At 36.0% G+C, this 22,176-nt stretch overlaps 1 protein-coding gene across 1 annotated transcript; it reads left to right on the top strand.

Annotated features, from left to right (window-relative positions):
- Positions 1–970: 970 nt before the first annotated feature.
- Positions 971–5,687, top strand: LOC130471864 (uncharacterized). The gene is made up of 2 exons (XM_056842201.1): positions 971–2,339; positions 2,446–5,687. Exons 1-2 carry the CDS (start codon positions 971–973, stop codon positions 5,685–5,687), a joined length of 4,611 nt encoding a protein of 1,536 aa, XP_056698179.1.
- The last annotated feature ends 16,489 nt before the right edge of the window (positions 5,688–22,176 follow it).

Raw genomic sequence — 22,176 nt, forward strand, 5'->3', positions numbered from 1 at the left:
CCAAAAAGAGAGAGCATAATTAGAGATGCTCCAGTGATGGTCCTAATTTTTTATTTAGTATATTTTGAAATTATCTATCGGTGTTAAGAAGAGAGATGTTAGCTAGTGATCGATGAAGGATCAAAATACTAACATCTTGACAGTAATCGAGCACACATCAACTTCTCTAATGAAACGGATGGAGTATCAGTAATTTTCCCGGTCCAAACAACACTTTGGCGCAAATTTTTTGTTGTACCCGTGTACAGCCATAGCTAGAGTATTATGTTCAACCAGGAGGATAAAACCAACCGTTGTACCCGTGTAATTTTCCTGGAGTATTATGTTCAACCAGGAGGATAAAACCAATTTAGTTTCGAAATTGGTTTTACATATCAAATCATATTTGAAACTAATTAATAAAAGTTTTTTTAATGGAATTAATAAAATGTAACGCCCCGACCTCTAATTCACATATTTAAGCAGCGGAATTAACCTAATTCGGTCGGGACATTACTGCCGTAATTTCCTCTTGGAAATTACAAGGCAACCATCATAACATAATCTGTTAAAACTCCAAATTAATATAATAATTCTTTTTATTTCCAAAATAAAAAGTATTTAACTTACTAAAAGTCTTTTAATTAAACTATTAAAACTTCAAGCATAAACTACGTGAATACTATTAAAGTGAAATTCCTCGCCACTACTCGTGTCAATCGTCCCTATCATTACCTAAAACAGAAAACAAAACGGTGAGTTGAAGACTCAGTAATGAACTATTCTAGCAACGTAAATGCATCTCAATCCATTTTATTTAATAACACAGGGAGACTAGAATAATGTAAAACAATTTATAAAAACATGTAATTAATTCATTCATAACATTTTATTATCATAACATACACCTTAAGTTTTCGGCCGGTCATCCTCCTCTCTCTCGAGCTGGGCGCACGTTAAGGGATACTACTAACGTACACCAACTCCATTGATGGCGAGGAAGAAGAAAGCAATACTGAATATTTCTACGACGAAAGTTGCAGCGAAGTCTCCCTCAGTAAGTTCTCACACTTCAGGCACCAGTACTACTCAAAATGATGCCCAAAATGCAAACCCAGATGCTCTGGTTTTTGACTCAGATGGCGAGGAGCTGATGCATTCTCCTCTAGTCCACCCTTCGGCTGGTATGATTCCACGCAAACTTCATGATACTATTTTGTTATTGGATCAGAATTTGGGGGTTGGTTGTAATAATACTGTGGGTGGAACTAACCCTCAGGGGAATGGAGAATCTGTTGATATTGGGGATATTGGGGGAAATAACACTGAACCTGGGGTAGTTGAACCTCCGATTGTTAAAGAACCATGGAAAAATCTGTTCACTGGATCTAAAATGGCTTCAAAAGGGGCGTCCCTATCATTTGTTACACCTGTGCTGCAGGATGGGAAGAAAATTGCTCAATTGCAGGAGGATGAAATGAATGAACTCACTGAGAAATGGAAATCATCTATGGTGATGTATGTGGTAGGGGATTCCCCTACTATAGCTTCTGTGAAAAGATATATGGAAGGGATGTGGAATTCTGTTGCTCAGCCTCAGGTGTTTTACCATGATGATGGTTACTTCATCATCAAGTTTGTGAACATGAAGGACAGAAACCAGATTATTGCAGGAGGACCTTATACATTTTATGGGAAACCAGTTATCATTAAATCCTGGATAGCAAACTTTAATTTCTATGAAGAAGTACTTAGGGTTATCCCTTTGTGGGTGAGATTTCCTAATATGCCACTCAATTGTTGGGGGTGTGATTCACTAAGCAGGATTGGTAGTCTGTTAGGGGTGCCACTCTTTGCTGATGAATGCACTACTAGGCAAGATAGAGTATCTTTTGCTCGAGTGTTGATAGAAATGGATATCACTAGCCCATTGCCTGATTGTGTCTGGATAGAGGATTCAAAGGGAGGGATGTTCAAGCAAGTTGTTACTTATGACTGGTTGCCACAATATTGTAAAGTTTGCTGTACTGCAGGCCATGATTGTACTAAAAAGACTAAACCACCAGTACCAAAACCTGTAGCCAAAAAGGTGTGGGTTCCTAAAGCTGTCCAACAAGCACATCCAGTGTCAGAACAACAGGAGCAACCTAATGCTGTGCACACTCCTGAGATGCCTGTTAACCATGTATCTGATCCTACTCCATGGAAAATTGTGACAAGAAGGACTAAGGGATTGTCTAGAATGAGGACTTTGAGCCCTAGCAACCCATTTACTGTGTTGCCTGCAGAATTGGGTTTCAAAGAATTAACAGGAGGTGATATGGAGATGCAAAATACTACTGAACCCCCTGATGAAGAAGGTTAATCTTTGCAGCTGGAATGTGAGGGGACTTAATGATCCTATTAAGGTCCCAGAGGTAAAACACCTTATTCATACCCATAATATTCATGTTGTTGCTTTGCTAGAAACTAGAGTTAAGGAAAGCAATTTCTCTAAAGTAGTCAATAAGTTTGGGAGAAATTGGAAATGGGAAAATAATTACACTGCAAACCCCAGAGGTAGAATTTGGGTAGGCTGGCTTTATCAAGAAGTTGATATCCATGTATTACAGGTGCATGAACAATTTATTCACTGTGAAATTAGGGATAGGTATGGAGTGGTGGAATTGTATGTTACTCTGGTGTATGGTCTTCACTCCATTGACACTAGGAAGAATTTGTGGAACTCTCTTACTACTCTTGCCTCAAGTGTAGGTAGCTGTCCTTGGGTCATTACTGGTGATTTTAATTCTCCCATGTATGCAGATGATAGAATCAATGGTACTCCTGTTTCAGCAACAGAAACCAAGGATTTTGATGAGTTTATTACAAGTAATGGGCTGTGTCCTGTAAAGAGTGTAGGACATTATTTCTCTTGGCACAAAGGCACTGGTGAAGGTAAAATTGCTAGCAGGATTGATTGGTGTTTGGGAAATGATGAATCGATTCATAAATTCAGTAATGTTCAGGTTGAATACCTAAACCCCTCCATCTCTGACCACTCCCCTTTACTGATAAACTGTCTGCCAGACAAGGTGGAGGGGGGTAGACCTTTCAGATTTCTCAATTATTTGGCTGATCATAGTAGTTTTTCTGCTATTATTCAGGCATCTTTTACTGAAGTATGCCATGGCACTCCTATGTTTAAGCTCTGGTGTAAGCTGAAAAAAGTCAAGGCTGATCTCAAAAAGTTACATAGAGAAGACTTCTCTGGTATTACTGAGAAGATTACCATTGCTAGGAGTGAGCTTGATAAGGTTCAACAGAGTTTGCAAACTGGTAGATCTCCTGCTCTTCTCAACCAAGAGGTGGTGTGCATTAAACAGCTTAGGCATTGGCTGAGAATTGATGAGATAGCATTGAGACAAAAATCTAGGATCCAATGGCTAAAACTAGGTGATTCTAACAACCACTTTTTCTTTTCCACTGTGAAAGAAAGAGTTAGATTCAATAGCATTGCCATCCTATATGATGATAATGGCACTAAATTGGTTGATCCTGATCTAATTCAAGCAGAAATTCTGAGTTTCTACAAAAAGCTGCTTGGCACTTCTGCAAACACTCTTCCCTCTATTCACATTCCAACAGTGAGAAATGGCTCTAGGCAAAATAATGATGCTAGACAGGATCTGTGCAGGGATGTCACTGATGATGAGATTGATTTGGCATTACATGGGATTGGCAATGATAAGGCTCCTGGTCCAGATGGTTTAAATGCAGTCTTTTTCAAAAAGGCTTGGCCTGTCATCAAACAGGATATTTATAGAGCAGTGAAGGATGTGTTTGTTACCAATTCCATGCTTCCCCAGTACAACTGTACATCTATTACTCTCATTCCAAAAGTTCCTAATCCTACAAGAGTTAAAGAGTACAGACCAATTGCATGCTGTAATGTGGTGTACAAAATTGTTTCAAAAATTCTAACTACAAGAATGCAAGGGGTGATTGGACAGGTTGTTAGTGAATGTCAATCTGGGTTTATTCCTGAGAGGCAAATTTCTGATAACATTCTGCTTGCTACTGAGCTCATTAAGGGCTACACTAGAGCCCATCTTTCACCCAGATGTATGCTCAAGATTGACTTAAAGAAATCCTATGATTCAATTGAATGGCCTTTCTTGATCAGTGTTATGGATGCTCTTGGCTTCCCTCATAGATTTGTGCAATGGGTGTACACATGCATTTCCACTGTCTCTTACAGTGTGCTCATTAATGGGAAACCTTGTACACCTTTCAAAGCTAAAAAAGGGCTAAGACAGGGAGATCCCTTGTCTCCTTTTTTATTTGCTATTGGCATGGAATACTTGTCTAGACATCTCCATCAGTTGCAGACCAAGCCTGATTTTAACTTTCACCCAAGATGTGCTAAACTGGCTCTTACTCATCTAATGTTTGCTGATGATTTGCTTCTATTCTGTAGGGCAGATCTAATCTCTATTGACATGATGTTGGCTTCTTTTAAAAAGTTTTCTCTAGCTTCTGGTTTGGAGGCTAATATGGATAAAAGTAACATTTATGTTGGGGGTGTTTATGGTCAAGATAAAGCTGATATTCTCAATGCAGTTTCTACTCCTGAAGGTTCCATTCCCTTCAGATATTTGGGAGTTCCCCTCTCAACTAAGAAGCTGAAGTATACTCAATGTAGACCCTTAATTGAGAAGGTGTTGGCTAGAGCTAAAGTGTGGACTGTCAAGCATCTATCTTATGCAGGTAGGCTCCAGTTGGTTCAAACAATATTGCTGAGTTTACAATCCTTTTGGTGTCAGATTTTCATCTTGCCAAAGAAAGTGATCAAAGAAATTCAAGGGTATTGCAGGGTGTTCCTGTGGACAGGCAACACTGACCCTTCAAAAAAAGCTCTGGTTGCTTGGCACAAGCTTTGCTTGCCCAAAGTTGCTGGTGGTTTGAATCTGAAAGATATGTGCTGGTGGAACAAAGCAGCTGTTGCTAAACTCCTCTGGGCTATAACTTATAAGAAGGATAGACTTTGGTGTAAATGGGTTCATGCTTACTACATAAAGGGGAGGGATGTTGGGAGCACTCAATGGCCTGTTAACATGTCTTGGCCTTTGAGGAAAATTCTGCACTCTCAGAGTTTAATAGATAGTATTGGAGGGTGGAGTGCAGTGAGTAAGGGAGGTGTCTTTTCCATTCAAATCATGTATCATCTGCTGATGGGGCCATGTGATAAAGTCAGCTGGAGGAGAATCATTTTCCATAATAAAGCTTCCCCAAAAATTATTTTTGTCTCTTGGCTTGCTGTTTTGGGAAGATTGCCTACACTGGATAGACTTCTCAAGTGGAAAATTGTGGACTCTAATGTGTGTCCTTTATGTTCTTGTATGCCAGAGTCTACTCAACATCTGTTTTTTGAGTGTAGCTACTCTGCTGCTATCTGGTCTTCAGTTCTTGCTTGTTTACAGTTTCACATACCTGTTTCTCAGCTTGATAATGAAGTGGTGTTGATGACAAGAGCTGCCAAAAGAACTGGTGACAGATTCAAGTTGCTTCTGATGTTCTTTGCTGAATGTCTTTATGGAATATGGCTGCAAAGAAATGCAAAAGTCTACACTCATTCCTGCAGAAGTCCCCTTGATCAGCTTAGAGATATCAAATATCGAGTGGCCTGTAGAGCCACTGATCAGCAAAGAAACTTGCTCTTGATGTAAACTTGTAGCTTAGTTTCAGTTTAGGCCTTTTGGCTTGCTGTGGGTGTTGTTGTTTTGGCCTTTGTGCTTTCTGTTGCTCTCAGTGGCTCAGTTGGTTTTGGAGCTTGTACTGTTTGTAAGCTAGTTTGCTAGCTTCCTCTTTGGTAATAATAATATATTATTTGCCAAAAAAAAAACATTTTATTATCATGCTAGTCGTTGGCAAGTATGACATAGTGGAATGTCTTCCACGATGGACCGGTGTCCATAAAACATGGGCTTGGGCCCGAAAACATGAGAGCCTTGGCTCATTGGGCGGATGCCCCATGGGTACATGCATGACCGAGAATTGTAACCTGTGAACATATACTGCCAAACGGACTAGGTATTTCACTTTGCTTTATCATGTTTCGTTTATTTTTACTTTTCTTAGCCTTTGTACTTCAGCTGAAGTAGTGTAAATTCCTTTAGATCATAAGATCAAACATCATTTCCTTTATGGTTTCTCATAAATATCATATTATAAGAAATAAGTCAATCAAATCATGTTTCGTTCCCACAATCCATAAAACACGTCAAAACTTTAATTCATAAATCCAATCATAACATCATAATTTCATAAATCATATTTATACGGGGATCGCGGGTACTAGCAATACCCATTACCTCAATTCCGCGTTATGCTATGCTTTGTCCTTGGTTCGTCTTTTCTGAACTACGGGTCCGAATTCTTTCAAAAGATTAAATTAATGAATTAATATTAAAACGATAAATATTGTAAAATTTATATTTTCTAAATAATGTTATTATTTTATAAATTAATAAAGAAATTAAATATGAATTAAGTAAAACATATATTTAAATACAAGTTTTAAGTGAATACATATTTTTATAATTTTAAACATTGAATAATAACCAATTTATTTGTATAAAACAACATTAGCATAAATAAGTAAAAAGCCATTTTAGTAAAGAAAGTTGGACCAAGAGAGTTTGGGCTTACTTTGGGTTATTAAGCAAACCAAAGTTCCAATGTTGGAACTTGGTTTCACGCAAAAGGCAGAGCAGGCACGAAGGAGAGAAACAGGAGGATGAAGCAGCGGAGGAAAAAGAGATGTAGGGCGGCGGCTGGGGGGTTATGTGCGGTGGAAGAACGTCGGAGGTGGGCGTCGGTTTTTGGTTGTAGGTGCGGTGGAGGAGAGGGTGGCTGGGGAATCTGGGCGCGGAGGTGAGGGGAGCAGAGGAGGATGGGCGCGGAGGGAGAGGGACGTCGAAGGGGAGGCGGGGCGCGGGGTTGTCGTGGTGGTGCAGGGTTGTCGGAGCAATAAGGGGGTTATGGTGCGGTGGTTGCAAGGCGTAAAAGGTGGTGGTGGTGGTTCGAATGTAAAAAGGTGATAAATTTTATGGATTTCAATGGTGAGAATTGTAATTGATGGTTAATCTGATTTGTGTTCCATTTGAGGATGAATTATCATCTATTTATAGAAGCTTGGGTGCTCCGTTGATGCCACAAATCAGCTAGTTTGCAGAGACAAGTGTAAGAGATTTGAGCCAAGAAATTGGTGATTAGGATTAACTAGTCTAGTTTTAGGTTTCCAGATTGCAAATAGGTTTGATGAATTGGCCAGGGAATTGATTTTAGTAGAGACACATAGAAAGTTGGTGGTTGAGGTTCATTGCAATGGTGACACGGTTGAAGGAGGAAGAAGGGAAATTTGAAAAAAAAAGAAAACTGATCCTTTGTTCTTTTTTGTGAATAAGGGCAATACAGTAATTATGAATTATTAGACAAATTTTCAGAATTTAATTACTATTAACTGAAAATAGAACGATGATTATGACCCAAATTAATTTTTGAAAATAATTTTTATAAAGCGCAAGTAATTAAATTTAGTGTCCGAATTAAATTTAACGAAAACGTTTTAAAATCTTTTGTAAGTTATGAAATGTAACTATTCTCGTAAATGTGAAATTAAATTTTATAATCTGAAAAATAAATCGTGTAGTAATATTAAAATTCTTAAATAAAATTTTCGTTAATAAAGTACGAGATTATAATTTTAAAACGAATTTTATGCTAATAAAAATAATTAAACTTAATTAATCGAGTTTTGAAATTCCGGGGTATCACATCCTTACCCTCTTAGAAAAAGTTTCGTCCTCGAAACTGGAGCTCAGTCGCACCTTGGATGAATTGGCATTGAAAACATACAAACATGTCATTTAATTTGACACACAAGCATGATTGAGACATTAACGTAATAATTTATATAAAACATACATATTCACACATCTTTTCATTTTTAAGCGAATAACTGAGGATATTTAGATTTCATTTGCACTTCGACTACCAATGTGGCCTCAGATGTCAAGTGATTGGCCTACAAGACTTTAACCATTGGAATCACCTTGTTTCTAAGTCGTTTCTGTCTACGATCAAGAATTTTAATTGGTTTCTCCTCATATGTAAGATCGTTTTGCAGCAATAAGGGTTCGTGCGTAACATATTTTCCTTAACATTGATACATGGAACACATTATGCACCTTTTCCAAGTCGGTTGGTAAAGCTAGTGGATACGCTACAGTACCTACTCTTTCTAATATTTCGTATGCCCCGATGTATCTTGGGCTCAATTTCCCAGATTTACCAACTCTCATTATTCCTTTTGTCGGTGAAATCTTTAGGAACACATGATCTCCAACTTCAAACTCTAATGGTCTTCTTTGTTGGTCTGCATAACTCTTTTGCCTACTTTGCGCTGCCTTTATTCTTGATTGGATTAGATGGATTTTTTCAGTAGTTTCTTGAATCAATTCTGGTTCTATAACAGGTGCTTCATCGATATCGCTCCAGGACAATGGTATTCGGCATTTTCTCCCGTAAAGAGCTTCATATGGGGCCATGCCAATGGTGGCATGGTAGCTATTGTTGTATGAGAATTCCACCATGGGTAAGAAATTTTCCCATGTTCCTTGAAAATCTAAGACACATGCTCTTAACATATCTTCGACGATATGATTGGTGTGTTCTGTTTTTCTATCAGTCGTTGGATGAAATGCAATACTGAAGTTGAGCTTCGTTCCAAGAGCTTTCTGCAATTCTCTCCAATAGGTAGACTGATACCTCGTGTCACGATCAGAGATAATTGAACTAGGCACCCCATGCAATCGCACAATAGTTTTCACATATAGCTCAGCAAGTTGATCTAAACTCGAATTGTTCTTCATTGCCAAGAAATGTGCTGCCTTTGTTAATCGATCCACAATGATGCAAATAGCATTCATTCCCTTGGTTGACCTTGGTATGCCTATGATAAAACCCATAGACACTGAATCCCATTTCCATTCTGGAACTTCCAGAGGTTGCAACAAACCTGCTGTTCTTTGATGTTCTATCTTCATTATTTGACATGTCAAACATTTAGCCACATATTCTGCCACCTCTTGCTTCAGGTTGCTCCACCAATACACTTGTCTTAAATCCTTATAAGTACGGTGAAGTATGAGCTTCCTCCAAGATTCCCCTTTTCAACTTTTCGTCTTTTGGTACACATAATCTTCCTTGAAACCTCAACGTGCTATCTTCTTGAATTACGAAACCAGGTGACTTCCCATTTCTCACTTCATTTCTTATACGTTCCAATTGTGAATCATTTCTTTGTGCTTCCTTAATCTCATCAATCAATGTTGATCTCATCACTAACACATTTAAACAAGCTTTTCCTTCCTTGATGAACTCAATTCGCATCTTTTGCATCTCATCTTGGTTGGCTCGGGAAAAAGGTAAATTGAATTCAGGTGAGATTTTCGACTTAATGCATCTGCAACAACGTTGGCCTTTCCAGGATGTTATTGTATGTCAAGATCGTAGTCTTTATGGAGTTCTAACCACCTACGTTGTCTCATATTGAGTTCTTTTTGGGTGAAAATGTATTTAAGACTTCTATGGTCAGTGAAAATTTGACACGAAACACCATATAAATAATGTCTCCAGATTTTGAGGGCAAAAACAACAGCTGCAAGTTCGAGATCATGAGTGGGATAGTTTTGTTCATGAACTTTGAGTTGGCGAGAAGCATAAGCTATAACTTTTCCATTTTGCATCAAGACACATCCTAACCCATGTTTAGAGGCATCACTATAAATAAAATATCCATCAGTTCCAAATGGAAGGGTAAGAATAGGGGTAGTGGTGAGACGCTTCTTAAGTTCCTAAAATGCAAATTCGCAATCGTCATTCCACACAAATTTGGTATTCTTTATAACTAGTCGGGTTATAGGTAAGGAAACCTTAGAAAAATCTTTAACAAACCTTCGATAGTATCCAGCTAAACCCATAAAGCTTCTTACTTCAGGGACATTGGCTGGTCTAGGCCATTTCACAATTGCTTTTATTTTCTCAGGATCAACTGATACACCTTTTTTAGATATAATATGACCCAAAAATGATATTTCCTTAAGCCAGAACTCGCACTTTGAAAACTTGGCATATAATTGGTTTTCAATCAATGTTTCTAACACTTTTCTCAAGTGAACCTCATGTTCCTCAATACTCTCGGAGTACACCAACATATATATCATCAATAAAAACAACCACAAACTTATCAAGGTATGGTTTGAAAATGCGGTTCATTAAGTCCATAAATACAGCTGGTGCGTTGGTTAACCCAAAAGGCATTACAACAAACCCACAGTGACCATATCTGGTTCTAAAGGTCGTTTTTGGAATATCCTCAGGTTTAATTCTAAGTTGATGGTACCCAGACCTCAAATCAATTTTTGAAAATACTTTCGCACCTCGAAGTTGGTCAAACAAATCATCAATACGGGGGTAAAGGATATTTGTTCTTAATAGTAATCTTGTTTAACTCTCTATAATCTATGCATAACCTCAAAGTTCCATCTTTTTTCTTCACAAATAAGACAGGGGCTCCCCATGGTGAGACACTTGGTCGAATATACCCTTTTTCAAGCAAATCATCTAATTGTTTCTTTAATTCTTGTAACTCAGCTGGTGTCATTCTATATGGTGCCTTATAAATAGGGGTGGATCCTGGTATTAATTAAATGTTAAAGTCTAGTTCCCTTGGTGGGAGCATACAAGGTATTTCTTCAGGAAAAACATACGGATATTCACAAACAATAGGTATGTTAGTGATGGATGATTTAGAAGTATTTAGGTCAACAACACTACAAAGATAACCAGGAAAATCATTCTCAATCATTTCACGAGCTTTCAAAGCAGAGACAATTTGAATCATTGGTTTTCTCACTAACTTTTTGAATGAAATCCTATCCACAATTGGCGTTTTTAGGGTCACACTCGGCCTTGAACAATTAATGTTAGCTTCATACTTAGTCAACCAGTTCATTCCCAAGATTATAACAAATTCAGATAAGTCAAAAGCTATTAGGTTAGCTAGAAACTCAATTTTCTCTATTATAATAGGACAATTTCTATACATGGTACTACATTTCACAATTTCTCCGCTAGGTAGGGAAACACTCATAGCATGAAAGTCACAACATGGTTTCAAATTTAAACGTTTTGCAAACAATGGACAAATAAAAGAATGTGAAGCTCCAGAATCAAAGAGAACATGGGCAGGGGAAGAATGGATAGAGAAGGTACCGGTGATGACATTATCTTCCTCATCTTCCTCTTCTTGCCCCATTACGAAGACTCTTCCAGTCATTGGTGGTCGAGGTGGGTTGCGGTTTACGCCTCCATTGTTGTTGTTCCGACCACGATCATTGGTAGTTGAAACTGATCCTCTTGTGATTGGTTACTTGCTTTGGACAATCTCAGATGTAATGATCATGGCTCCCGCAACGGTAGCAAGCGTTTGTGCCAACACGACATTCACTCTCAACATGACTCATTTTTCCACATTTGGCACATCCTTGCGACCTATTGTTCTGAGTTTTGTTACCTCCTTGGTAACCTTGTCCGCTATTAGTTCCTTGATTACCATTAATATTCTGATAGTTTTGGTTTCCTTGATGGCTTTGGTTTGGCCTTTTTGATCCTCCTTGGTTTTGGTTATTGTTTCTCCTTTTATACCCAGCGTTCTGGCCTTCTCGAAGTAGTACCACCCGTTCCACATTAACTGCAACATCAACCATATCCTGATAGGAAGTAAACCTTTGAGTTGACAACCTATCTTGGTACTTAAGGTGGAGACCTTACTCAAAATGATTCATCATGGATTGCTCTGTCGATACTAGTTCTGGCGCGAACCTTGACAACTCCATGATTTTTTTTGCGTATTCTAAAACGTTCATCGTTCCTTGTTGCAAGTGCAGAAAATCATCTTCCTTTTGTTTCCTCATGGATGGTGGGTAAAACTTATCTCTCATTAACTTCTGGAGTTGGTTCCAACCAAATGCATGCCCATTCTTTCGTTCCTTGTTAACTTTCCACCATAATCCCGCTTGACTCGTTAAGTAAAACACCGCAAAATCAACTCTCCATTTCTCAGAGCATTGCAAAGTTTCGAATAGTTGATCTATGCGACTGATCCAATCTTCAAACTCAACTGGATCGGGCTTGCCATCATAGTATGGTGGGTTGAGCGATGAAACGTTTTTGAACATTGATGCTCTTTCGTCCTCGTTTACATCTTTACTTTTCCGAGAATCTTGGACTAATTCTGCTAACATCGCACTTACATTTTCCAATCGTTCCATTCTTTCCTCATGACCATAATCCTCGTGGGTGATGTTGTTATCCTCGTGAGCTTGGTGCTCGTTGTGAGTCCCGTTGGTAACATCATTGTTAACATCAATAGTCGACATTCTGCATAACGTGTTTCGTCAGATTGAGACGAGTAAACAATAGAAAATAAACCCCTTTTTATCTTGTTTCTACGCTCACACTCATATTTTAATTTTAAAAATATTCCTTTTATCCTATTCCTTTAAAACTCTTGCTTAAAGCCTAATATATTCTATTACGTGCAAAACCCATAAGCTAGGTTTAGCACTAATGTCCAGATTCTTTGCTCGGATACCAAACTGTAAAGCCCCGACCTCTAATTCACATAATTAAGCAGCAGAATTAACCTAATTCGGTCTGGACATTACTGCCGTAATTCCCTCATGGAAATTGCAAGGCAACCATCATAACATAAACTATTAAAACTTCAAATTAATATAATAATCCTTTTTATTTCCAAAATGAAAGTACTTAACTTAATAAAAGTTTTTTAATTAAACTATTAAAACTTCAAGCATAAACTAGGTGAATACTATTAAAGTGAAATTCCTCGCCATTACTCGTGTCCATCGTCCCCATCAGTGCCTAAAACAGAAAACAAACCAGTGAGCCGAAGATTCAGTGACGAACTATTCTAGCAACGTAAATGCATTTCAATTCATTTTATTTAATAACACAGGGAGAATAGAATAATGTAAAACAACTTATAAAAACATGTAATTATTCATTCATAACATTTGATTATCATGCTAGTCGTTGGCAAGTATGACATGGTGGAACGTCTTCCACGATGGACCGGTGTCCATAAAACATGGGGCTTGGGCCCGAAAACATGATAGCCTTGGCTCAATGGGCGGATGCCCCCTGGATACATGCATGACCGAGAATTGTAACCTGTGAACATATACTGCCAAACGGACCAGGTCTTTCACTTTGCTTTATCATGTTTCGTTTATTTTTACTTTTCTTAGCCTTTGTACTTCAGTTGAAGTAGTATAAATTCCTTTAGATCATAAGATCAAACATCATTTCCTTTATGGTTTCTCGTAAATATCATATTATAAGAAATAAGTCAATCAAATCATGTTCCGTTCCCACAATCCATAAAACACGTCAAAACATTTAATTCATAAATCCAATCATAACGTCATAATTTCATAAATCATATTTATAAGGGGATTGCGGGTACTAGCAATACCTGTTACCTCAATTCCGCGTTATGCTAAGCTTTGTCCTTGGTTCATCTTTTCTGAGCTCCGAGTCCGAATTCTTTCAAGAGATTAAATTATTGAATTAATATTAAAACGATAAACATTGTAAAATTAATATTTTCTAAATAATAATATTATTTTATAAATTCATAAAGCAATTAAATATGAATTAAGTAAAACATATATTTAAATTCAAGTTTTAAGTGAATAGAAATTTTTATAATTTAAATCTTGAATAATAACCAATTTATTTGCATAAAACAACATTAGCATAAATAAGTAAAAAGCCATTTTAGTAAAGAAAGTTGGGTCAAGAGAGTTTTGGCTTACTTTGGGTAATTAAGAAAACCAAAGTTCAAAAGTTGGAACTTGGTTTCACGTAAAAGGAAGAGCAGGCACGAAGGAGAGAAATAGGAGGATGAAGCAGCGGAGGAAAAAGAGATGGAGGGCGGCGGTTGGGTGGTTCTGTGCGATGGAAGAACATCGGAGGTGGGTGTCGGTGTTTGCTGTAGCTGCGATGGAGGAGAGGGTGGCTAGGGAAGCTGGGCGCGGAGGGAAGCAGAGGAGGCTGGGCGCGGAGGGAGCTGAACGACGAAGGGGAGGCGGGGCAAGGGGTCGTCGTGGTGGTGCAGGGTTGTCGGAGCAATAAGGGGGTTGTGGTGCGGTGGTTGCAAGGCGGAATAAAACGATGGTTATGACCCTAATTAATTTCTGAAAATAATTTTTATAAAGCGCAAGTAATTAAATTTAGTTTCCAAATTAAATGTAACAAAAACGTTTTAAAATCTTTTATAAGTTACGAAATGTAACTATTCTCGTAAATATGAAATTAAATTTTATAATCTGAAAAATAAATCGTGTAGTAATATTAAAATTCTTAAATAAAATTTTCGTTAATAACGTACGAGATTATAATTTTAAAACGAATTTTATGCTAATAAAAATAATTAAACTTAATTAATCGAATTTTGAAATTTCGGGGTATTACATAAAAGTTGTTGTTAAAGGTTTTGAGAGAAAATTCAAATTAATCAACCCATACGATAGACAATTTCAAAGGAAATCAGGTTGTCAATTTTACAAATTCACATTCTCACTCTCATTTCATTTACTTTTAGATGTAATACCTTGACTTTTGCACTACTTACAAATTTACTTTGACTAAACATTAGAAAAAAACATATGCATGATAAATCTTTGCTTTAATATATATTTTCAAAATGTCAACTTTTAATCATAATTAATATTGAACTAAGTTCTATTGATGTATATATATATATATATATATATATATATATATATATTGATAAAATTGTTGCATCTAAAGGTACATCGAGGTAGGATTATTTTTTTACCTAATGTATACTCCCTCTCTTCCTAAATGTTATTCCCATTTTCCTTTGGCACAATTTCCAATGCACATTTTACATCGTTAATATATCTAATTATGTGTTACCAAAAATTATAAAATTTTCATATTGTTAAAGTACTTATTGAAACGAATCAAGCAAGACCTCATATGACTATGTTTTTTCTTATATATTGAACATAATTCAAAAGATTCTCTTCCATTATAAATAGTGTCAAGATTCCAAATGGGAAAAACATTTAGGAACGAAGGGAGTATAACCTAGGTAAATTTATCAAAAACTATCTTATAATATCGTGTTATTGCGAATAACTACCTTATAAAAAGTAAGTCATAATTAACTACCTTATAAACATAAATAAATTAAATATCTTTGGCCGAGTTATGAATGCTTTCTAAAAATTTCGGGTTCACTTTACAATATGCATCTCACGTTTTATTTAATTACCCCTTTTTTGTGAGAAATGACATGAGCTATACATAGTAAATTCAACTAGGAATTTCATCTTTACGTTCATAGTCTAACAAAAGGTAGTATGTTACAACATAAATTTTTTATAAGGTAGTTAATTACAATGTAACTTACTTTGTATATGGTATTTTCTCAAAAATATCCAATTTTATAAGGTAGTTATTGACAAAATTTCCAACAATTTATAATTAGGACAAATTGTTTTTTACCACCTATGAAAATCATTAAGGAAATAATGCCCTTGGTCCAAGTATGCATTCAATGCTAATTCTAATAAATGCGGTTCAGTATTAATTAATTATACAAGTTAATAATTCAGTGAGATCAAGTGCAATGTATGCCTAGCTAGAGGTCGTTCAAGTGGAATTAATAATATTAATCCACAGCTTACTCTTGACTGGACCCGTAGGGTCACACAAATAGTACGTGAACGGATCAAGTATTTAAATGAATTAAATACTCCATTTATGGATATTCGGAATCGACGGATCTCGGTTCCAGTGGGAGCTGAAATCGTCAAAAGGCAAATTATGAATACTCCGGAAACGATGATATTGCCGGAAACGGAAATATGGATCATATTGGAAATATAAATGTTATCCAAGTCGTAGATGTTTCTGGAAATGGAAATATGGTACGTATCGGAAAATATTACCGGAAATGGAAATATTTCCGGAAACGGAAATATTGTCGGAATCGGGAATATTATCGGAATCGAAAAATATTTCTGATTTCGAAATCGGAAATATTAAATATTTGTTCGAAACGGAAATTAATTCCGGAATCGAAAATATTAAATATTGTTCGAATCGGAAATAATTTCCGGAATCGGAAAATTAATCGGAAGCGCGTCGTACGAAATGAACATTGGACGAGCTTGCTAGACGCAAGGCCCAACACGAAGCCAGGCCTGCGCCTAGCAAAGCCCGCGCGCAGCAAGGCAGCCCGCAAGCATCGCAAGGACCAACCAAGCAAAGTGCAAGGCCAGGCCCAGCGAGGCCAGCTGGCTGGCACGCCCACTCGTGGACAGCAGCGCTGCTGGGCCGAGCACCCTGCGCGCGCGCTCGCGCCCTGCGCCCCTCGTGGGCAGTGCGTGCGTTTGTGCGTTGAGTTCGTGCATGCATCGTCCTTCAGCGATTTGGATTAGATTAAAGATTAATTTCCTAAAACTACTAGAGTTAGTTGTTGAATTAAACATTAACTTAATAGTTTTAATTAATATCTAATTCTAATAAGATTAGATTAATTGAATCCTAGTAGGTTTCTAGTTCCGATAATCCTACTCTATAAATAGGTGATGGCATTCACAACTTATAATCAATAAATTCAAGTATTCATATAGTTTTAAGGTTAAAACTAAAGTTAATAATGTGCCACCAATTATATTCGAATAACTTAAAACCTTAGGTTGAATTCTAGTTAATTAAATCTAAGGCGGATCCGAACGTGCTGTGGACTATCTACGGAGGGACGACACTTGGAGTCCTAAACTTTTTCTTTTTCGGTTCGGGAGCAGCTAGGGAGGGCACGCTACATAAGTATGTATCCTAAATTATGCTAATTGTTATGTGGCAATTATTTTGGATTCCTGGCTTTATAGTTTTTCTGCATGAAATATATATGCTTTATATTTGTCATAACCTAATAGTGGTATCACGAGCCTCTAATTAATTCCATAATAAATTATAGTTAACATGGTTAAATTTTATAAATTTGCAATGAATTAAAGGGGTGATTAATTTTTATTTTTGTAATTAATTGCAAATTCGTGCGATTATTTAATTATATGTTTGCAGGATTTTCGACAGTTTAGTCAATAATGGTCAGAATCGTATAATTTTATAGTGAATTTCGCATGTAAACGGCGTTTTAAAATTTTGACTAAAATCAAAGATTTGATGCCAAACCCAGAATTCCCAAATTCGAAGCCTAACTATGACTTTACGGAGGTTTTAGTTTTTCGAACGCAAAATTTGTAATTTTTAAGATGTTAAATTAAATATTTGCGATTCTTTTTTGTAAATCTTGAATCTATGATTTACCTACTATATATGTTTAACAATTTTAATGCTTAAGCTTGTTAATTATATAACCTAATTTGTAATTGTAATTAATTTGTTGAAATTCGAATAATTTAGAATTTGATTTGATTTTCATAATTAATTAGCAATTTAATTAGGAATCCATGATAAAAAACCACCATAAAATTTGTTAAATTTGTAAAATTTTAAAATTTTCTGACCTAGATTTGAATCCATGAAAATAAACTTGATCGGAAATTAATTTGAATAATTTTTTTTTGATTTTTCGCCCAAAATTTATGAAATCAATATGATTTATTAATTCGTCTATAAATTTAAATTATAAAGTTTTGATTTTTATAAAATCCGTTCACGAATCTTGCACGCACAAAGCAATGGACGCTAAGTGTTACCCTTAAGGGGTGTTGTATAGTGCGGGCATGCGACGACGAGCAAGGGAGCTCGTCGCCCATGCGGTACGAATGCAGCGAGCAAGCGCTTGGCACGAGAGCACAAGGCAGCAGCCTTGCCTTGCGTCGAGTGCTGCGACGAGTGGGCGGATGGGGCGAGAGGCAAGGCACCAAGCAAGCCAGGAGGCTGCGCGCGCGGGCAGCGAGGGATGCCTCGCCACAGCGAGCAAGCTGCTGCTGCGCGTAGGCGTGGCTCGGCTTGCTGCGTCTACGCATGGCTGCTCGTGCCTTACAATGCGATCAGTCGAGTAGGCAGCCCATGGGGCGTTGCTGCTACGTGGACTCGAAGGGGTGGGCGCAAGCCCATGGCCTCGTCTTGACCCGATTGGTTCGTTTTAATTTAATTTTGATTTTCGGTTGGAAAAACAATTTTAATTAAATTTAAAATTCGTAATTTAATATTTTCTCGGAATTTAATTTTGAATAATTTAATTATTATAAATTTTATTTATACTAGTTATTTTACTAAAATTAAAACCTTGATTAAATTTAAATTAAATAATTTAATTCAACAAAAATAAATTAAAGGATTTAAATAATAAATTTATATGAGCTTTAAATTTTAATAAAATTTGTATGTTTTTGGTTGGACTAGGAAATACAATTTTATGTTTAAAATTGGTAAAGCATGTAAATTTCTTGGTTTTAGTGGGAGCGTTTTAGTCATAAACTCTTGATTAGGTCTACATTCCTTTAAGGTTAAAACAACTTGATTAGAATTAATAAGGATTGAATAATTGGTAGATTATTGGAACCCTTGATTAATTGATGCAAATATTTATGTGATGCATAATATGTTCTACTAACCAGCTATGTGGGCCATTCATTGATAAATGAATGGGTGAATGGTATATTGTAAATGTACTGTTTTGTAGGTTATGAAAGTGACTAGTATGGCCCAAATCGGATAGAAAATATGGTCTGCGTACCATTAATTTGAATGTGAAATTGGTCTAATGCACCAAAGTTTTTAATTTAAATATGGTCTGCGTACCATCAAATAGTTGTAATTAGTTTCAATTATAGCATATCCTATTTGAAGAAAATGGCGCCTCCCATGGTGAAATTCAAGACGGAGTTTCCAATCCATTTTCAAGACGGAGTTTGAAGTTGAAGCTTCAAGATGAAGTCGGACCATACTAGATCACATTTATATCTTATGCATGCTTTAAGTTATTTATTGCTTTAAATATGTCTTAATTATGCATGAGATTCTGGCTTCATTATGTTGCATGATTAAGGATTTTAGTTCACTTAAAATCTAACCAACATAGTAAGAGCCTTAAGTTCCAAACTTTAAAAATTGAGTTAAAAGGTGCCATGCCAAAATAACAATTACTTGGATAACCTTTACATCAATCTTAGTAATAGTTTTTCGCCATAGCGAGGTGTTACTTATTGATCCTAAAGGGGTAAGGTACACAAATAATTGTGAGTACATGTTAGTTTTGGTAAAACTCAACGATATAAGTAAGGAGTCCTTTTATGTCGTGGCAAATGAGATAGGTTTACCTAATAAGTTCTTAAACGTGCCTATCAACCAAGAGTAGTTTCTAGACTATTAGCAAAGGATTTCCTTACCTAAAATATTTTAGAATTGAGTCTAAATACATAATGTGCTTAATTCTTCAATGATTTAAGGATCTTGGATTCATTTTATTCACACCTGCCGGAAAAATAAATTTGAATAAAATGCCAATGACTTGTTTAAATTGCATGATTGCTTTAATTTTCAAGTTATTACTCATGATAAATGTTTAGACTTTGCATGCTTCAATGTATGTTTTAATTATTGTTTATAATTAAATATCTTACACTGCAGCAAATCCTTTTAGAAAGGTAACAATAAATTTCCTCGATTGGTAGTGAATCCAAGAACGATTCACGGAAATGAGAGAAAATGAGCAATTTAAATGTACGTTTCTTATATCGACTTTTATGGTTGTTTTCGAGTATCAAAGTCGAATGACAAACCGATTGGTGCTTGTGAATTCAAAATAAAATGTAGTTTTGAGATCATAAAGCATTGAGTTTAAACGCTCAGCTTTACCAATGGTTAACAACCTAATATCTTTGTCCATTTAATTCTCGAATAAGTCTAGTCCCTAGACATTCGAATAGATCGATGCTTGGAGAACTTTAGAAGCTTCTGGTAAGATCATCTAGTTGAAACAGAATATTCGATCAACATAAATTAAATGGTAAGAACCTTGTTGGAATGGCATTGGACATGTCTAACAAAGTATAAAAGTCAACACTAGAGAAGTCAATTCTTAAGACTATAAGAAAGGGTACAAGAAATAGGAAAACAACGAAAAAATGAAAGGAATTTACGATTCCGTTTCTACCTATAAGTTTATGTTTAAAGAGAAGTGACCTAGCAATTAAACTTCCTTGGTATCATATACCGCTTGAGGTTCTTACTTCGGTAATAACTCAAACAACGGAAGCTAGGCTACACTAATGGCCTACAAGTGGAAAATGAAGCATGGCAATGCTACATTAGTTGTAGGGTCATCTAGTTTGTTTTAAGTCCTTTCAAGGCTGGAACTTAATGGCTATTTTGTTCCATAATCAGCATACCTAAATTTCTGCTTCAAACACAGAAAGACTCACATTCAGAAAAACAAAAACAATGTTTGTTTGTTTAGTTGAATGAATTGGTCATATACAGGTTGAGTCAATATGCTTGATTAAAACAAACAATTCTTTAACAATAAAAACTTTACCAGGTTCAAATCAGCCCCTTGATTTGAGTTCCACTAATCTTTGGCATTGTTGCTTAGACCATATCAACAAGTTAACATTCAAATGATCTATTTTGATGGACTTTTGAAAGTTGATTGATTTCTATATCATTCAAGACAAGCTAGTCTTACATGTTGAAAGTAACAAAAAATATGAACTATTGTTAGAACGCCTAGACAATAGAGTTCAAAGCTAAAGAAATATTTTATGACTTTATTATATCACCTGGATTTGAGTGAATATTGGTTTATTTACTCAATGAGATATAAGTTTGAATTTGTTTGGCTAGTTCAAAGATACAGAAGTATAAAATCCACTTGGCAAGAAATCATAAAGATCTAGGTTAGATCATGTTGATGATTACTTAAGTCAAGAATGATCATCAATGATTGCGTGTTGTAATTTCACGATCTAGCTCCATAAGATATGGCATATCTAAGTTGGAATGATCAAAGTCAATTAGTGCTTGATTCGATCATTGATGAATCATAAAGACTTTTCCGATAATTTCTAAAACAAAATGCTCAACTACCACCAAACTAAACCAAATTCGTCAAAGCTATTGAAAAATAATTTTAGAATATCTTTTCAATAATATATAATATATCTAAAGAGTTGCTATTATATATCTAAAGCTTTTCAGTGGGAGCTTAGTGTTTGTTATTCAACAAACTAAGGCCCAAGAATAGATATATGTTTCATTGTGATTTATTCAAATGAGATACAAGGGTATTGTTTCTACCACGAATTTTTGAGAACATAATGTTTGTATGCTCGAAATAATGTCCTTTTCGAGATTCGTTTCCAAAATGAGAAGTGGGAGAAAATAGACCTCGAAAGTATTCGAGGCGAACAACAAACATAAACGGACATTCTGGAGGCTTTTCCAAGTTCTTTAGAAAATCCGAACACGTATTCTTTAAGGACTTTAGAAGTGGCTTTAAAGAATAGACATCTCTTAGAAGACTTTAGAAGTGCTTCAAGGAGAACAGAATATTCAAAGGACTTTCAAGTGACTTTTGATATTCTATTGTTTGATGTTCTATACCCAAGTAGGCATATAGTTCAAGTCACTGAAACTATGAGACTCTTTTATTAGATAGTGAAGAAACATGGAGTTCAGGTCACTGAAGCTATGAGATTCTTCTATTAGATAGTGAAGAAACCTACAACTTGCAGTCAAACTATTATCATGAAGATTAATGAGTTTGTTACCTGTGAGAAAACTATGACGAAATCAAATTCCCTTAAATGGTTAGAGGCCATATATAGACTCAAATGTTTTAGATGGTTAAAGGCCATAAAACATAACCAATGTTTTGATGACAAAATTGAAAATTTGTTGATTTGCAAGAATAGGTTAACACCTATTGGTTGCAAATTGGTTTTAAGGATAAAAACTATCAAACATGGAATTGTGTTCACACAGAAAGATATATTAGTTGCTAAAGGTTACAAGAAAATTCTGTAGGGGAATACAGTTAAACATAATAACATGTGC

Source organism: Spinacia oleracea, chromosome 4 (assembly GCF_020520425.1).
Source record: "Spinacia oleracea cultivar Varoflay chromosome 4, BTI_SOV_V1, whole genome shotgun sequence".
Classification (NCBI taxonomy): Eukaryota; Viridiplantae; Streptophyta; class Magnoliopsida; order Caryophyllales; family Amaranthaceae; genus Spinacia; species Spinacia oleracea.

Bases quoted from the DNA above. Each gene is read 5' to 3' on its own strand.
- LOC130471864 (XM_056842201.1), top strand. From the start codon at position 971: ATGGCGAGGAAGAAGAAAGCAATACTGAATATTTCTACGACGAAAGTT. The intron at 2,340-2,445 runs GTTAATCTTTGC...TTGCTTTGCTAG, and splicing joins TGAACCCCCTGATGAAGAAG to AAACTAGAGTTAAGGAAAGC.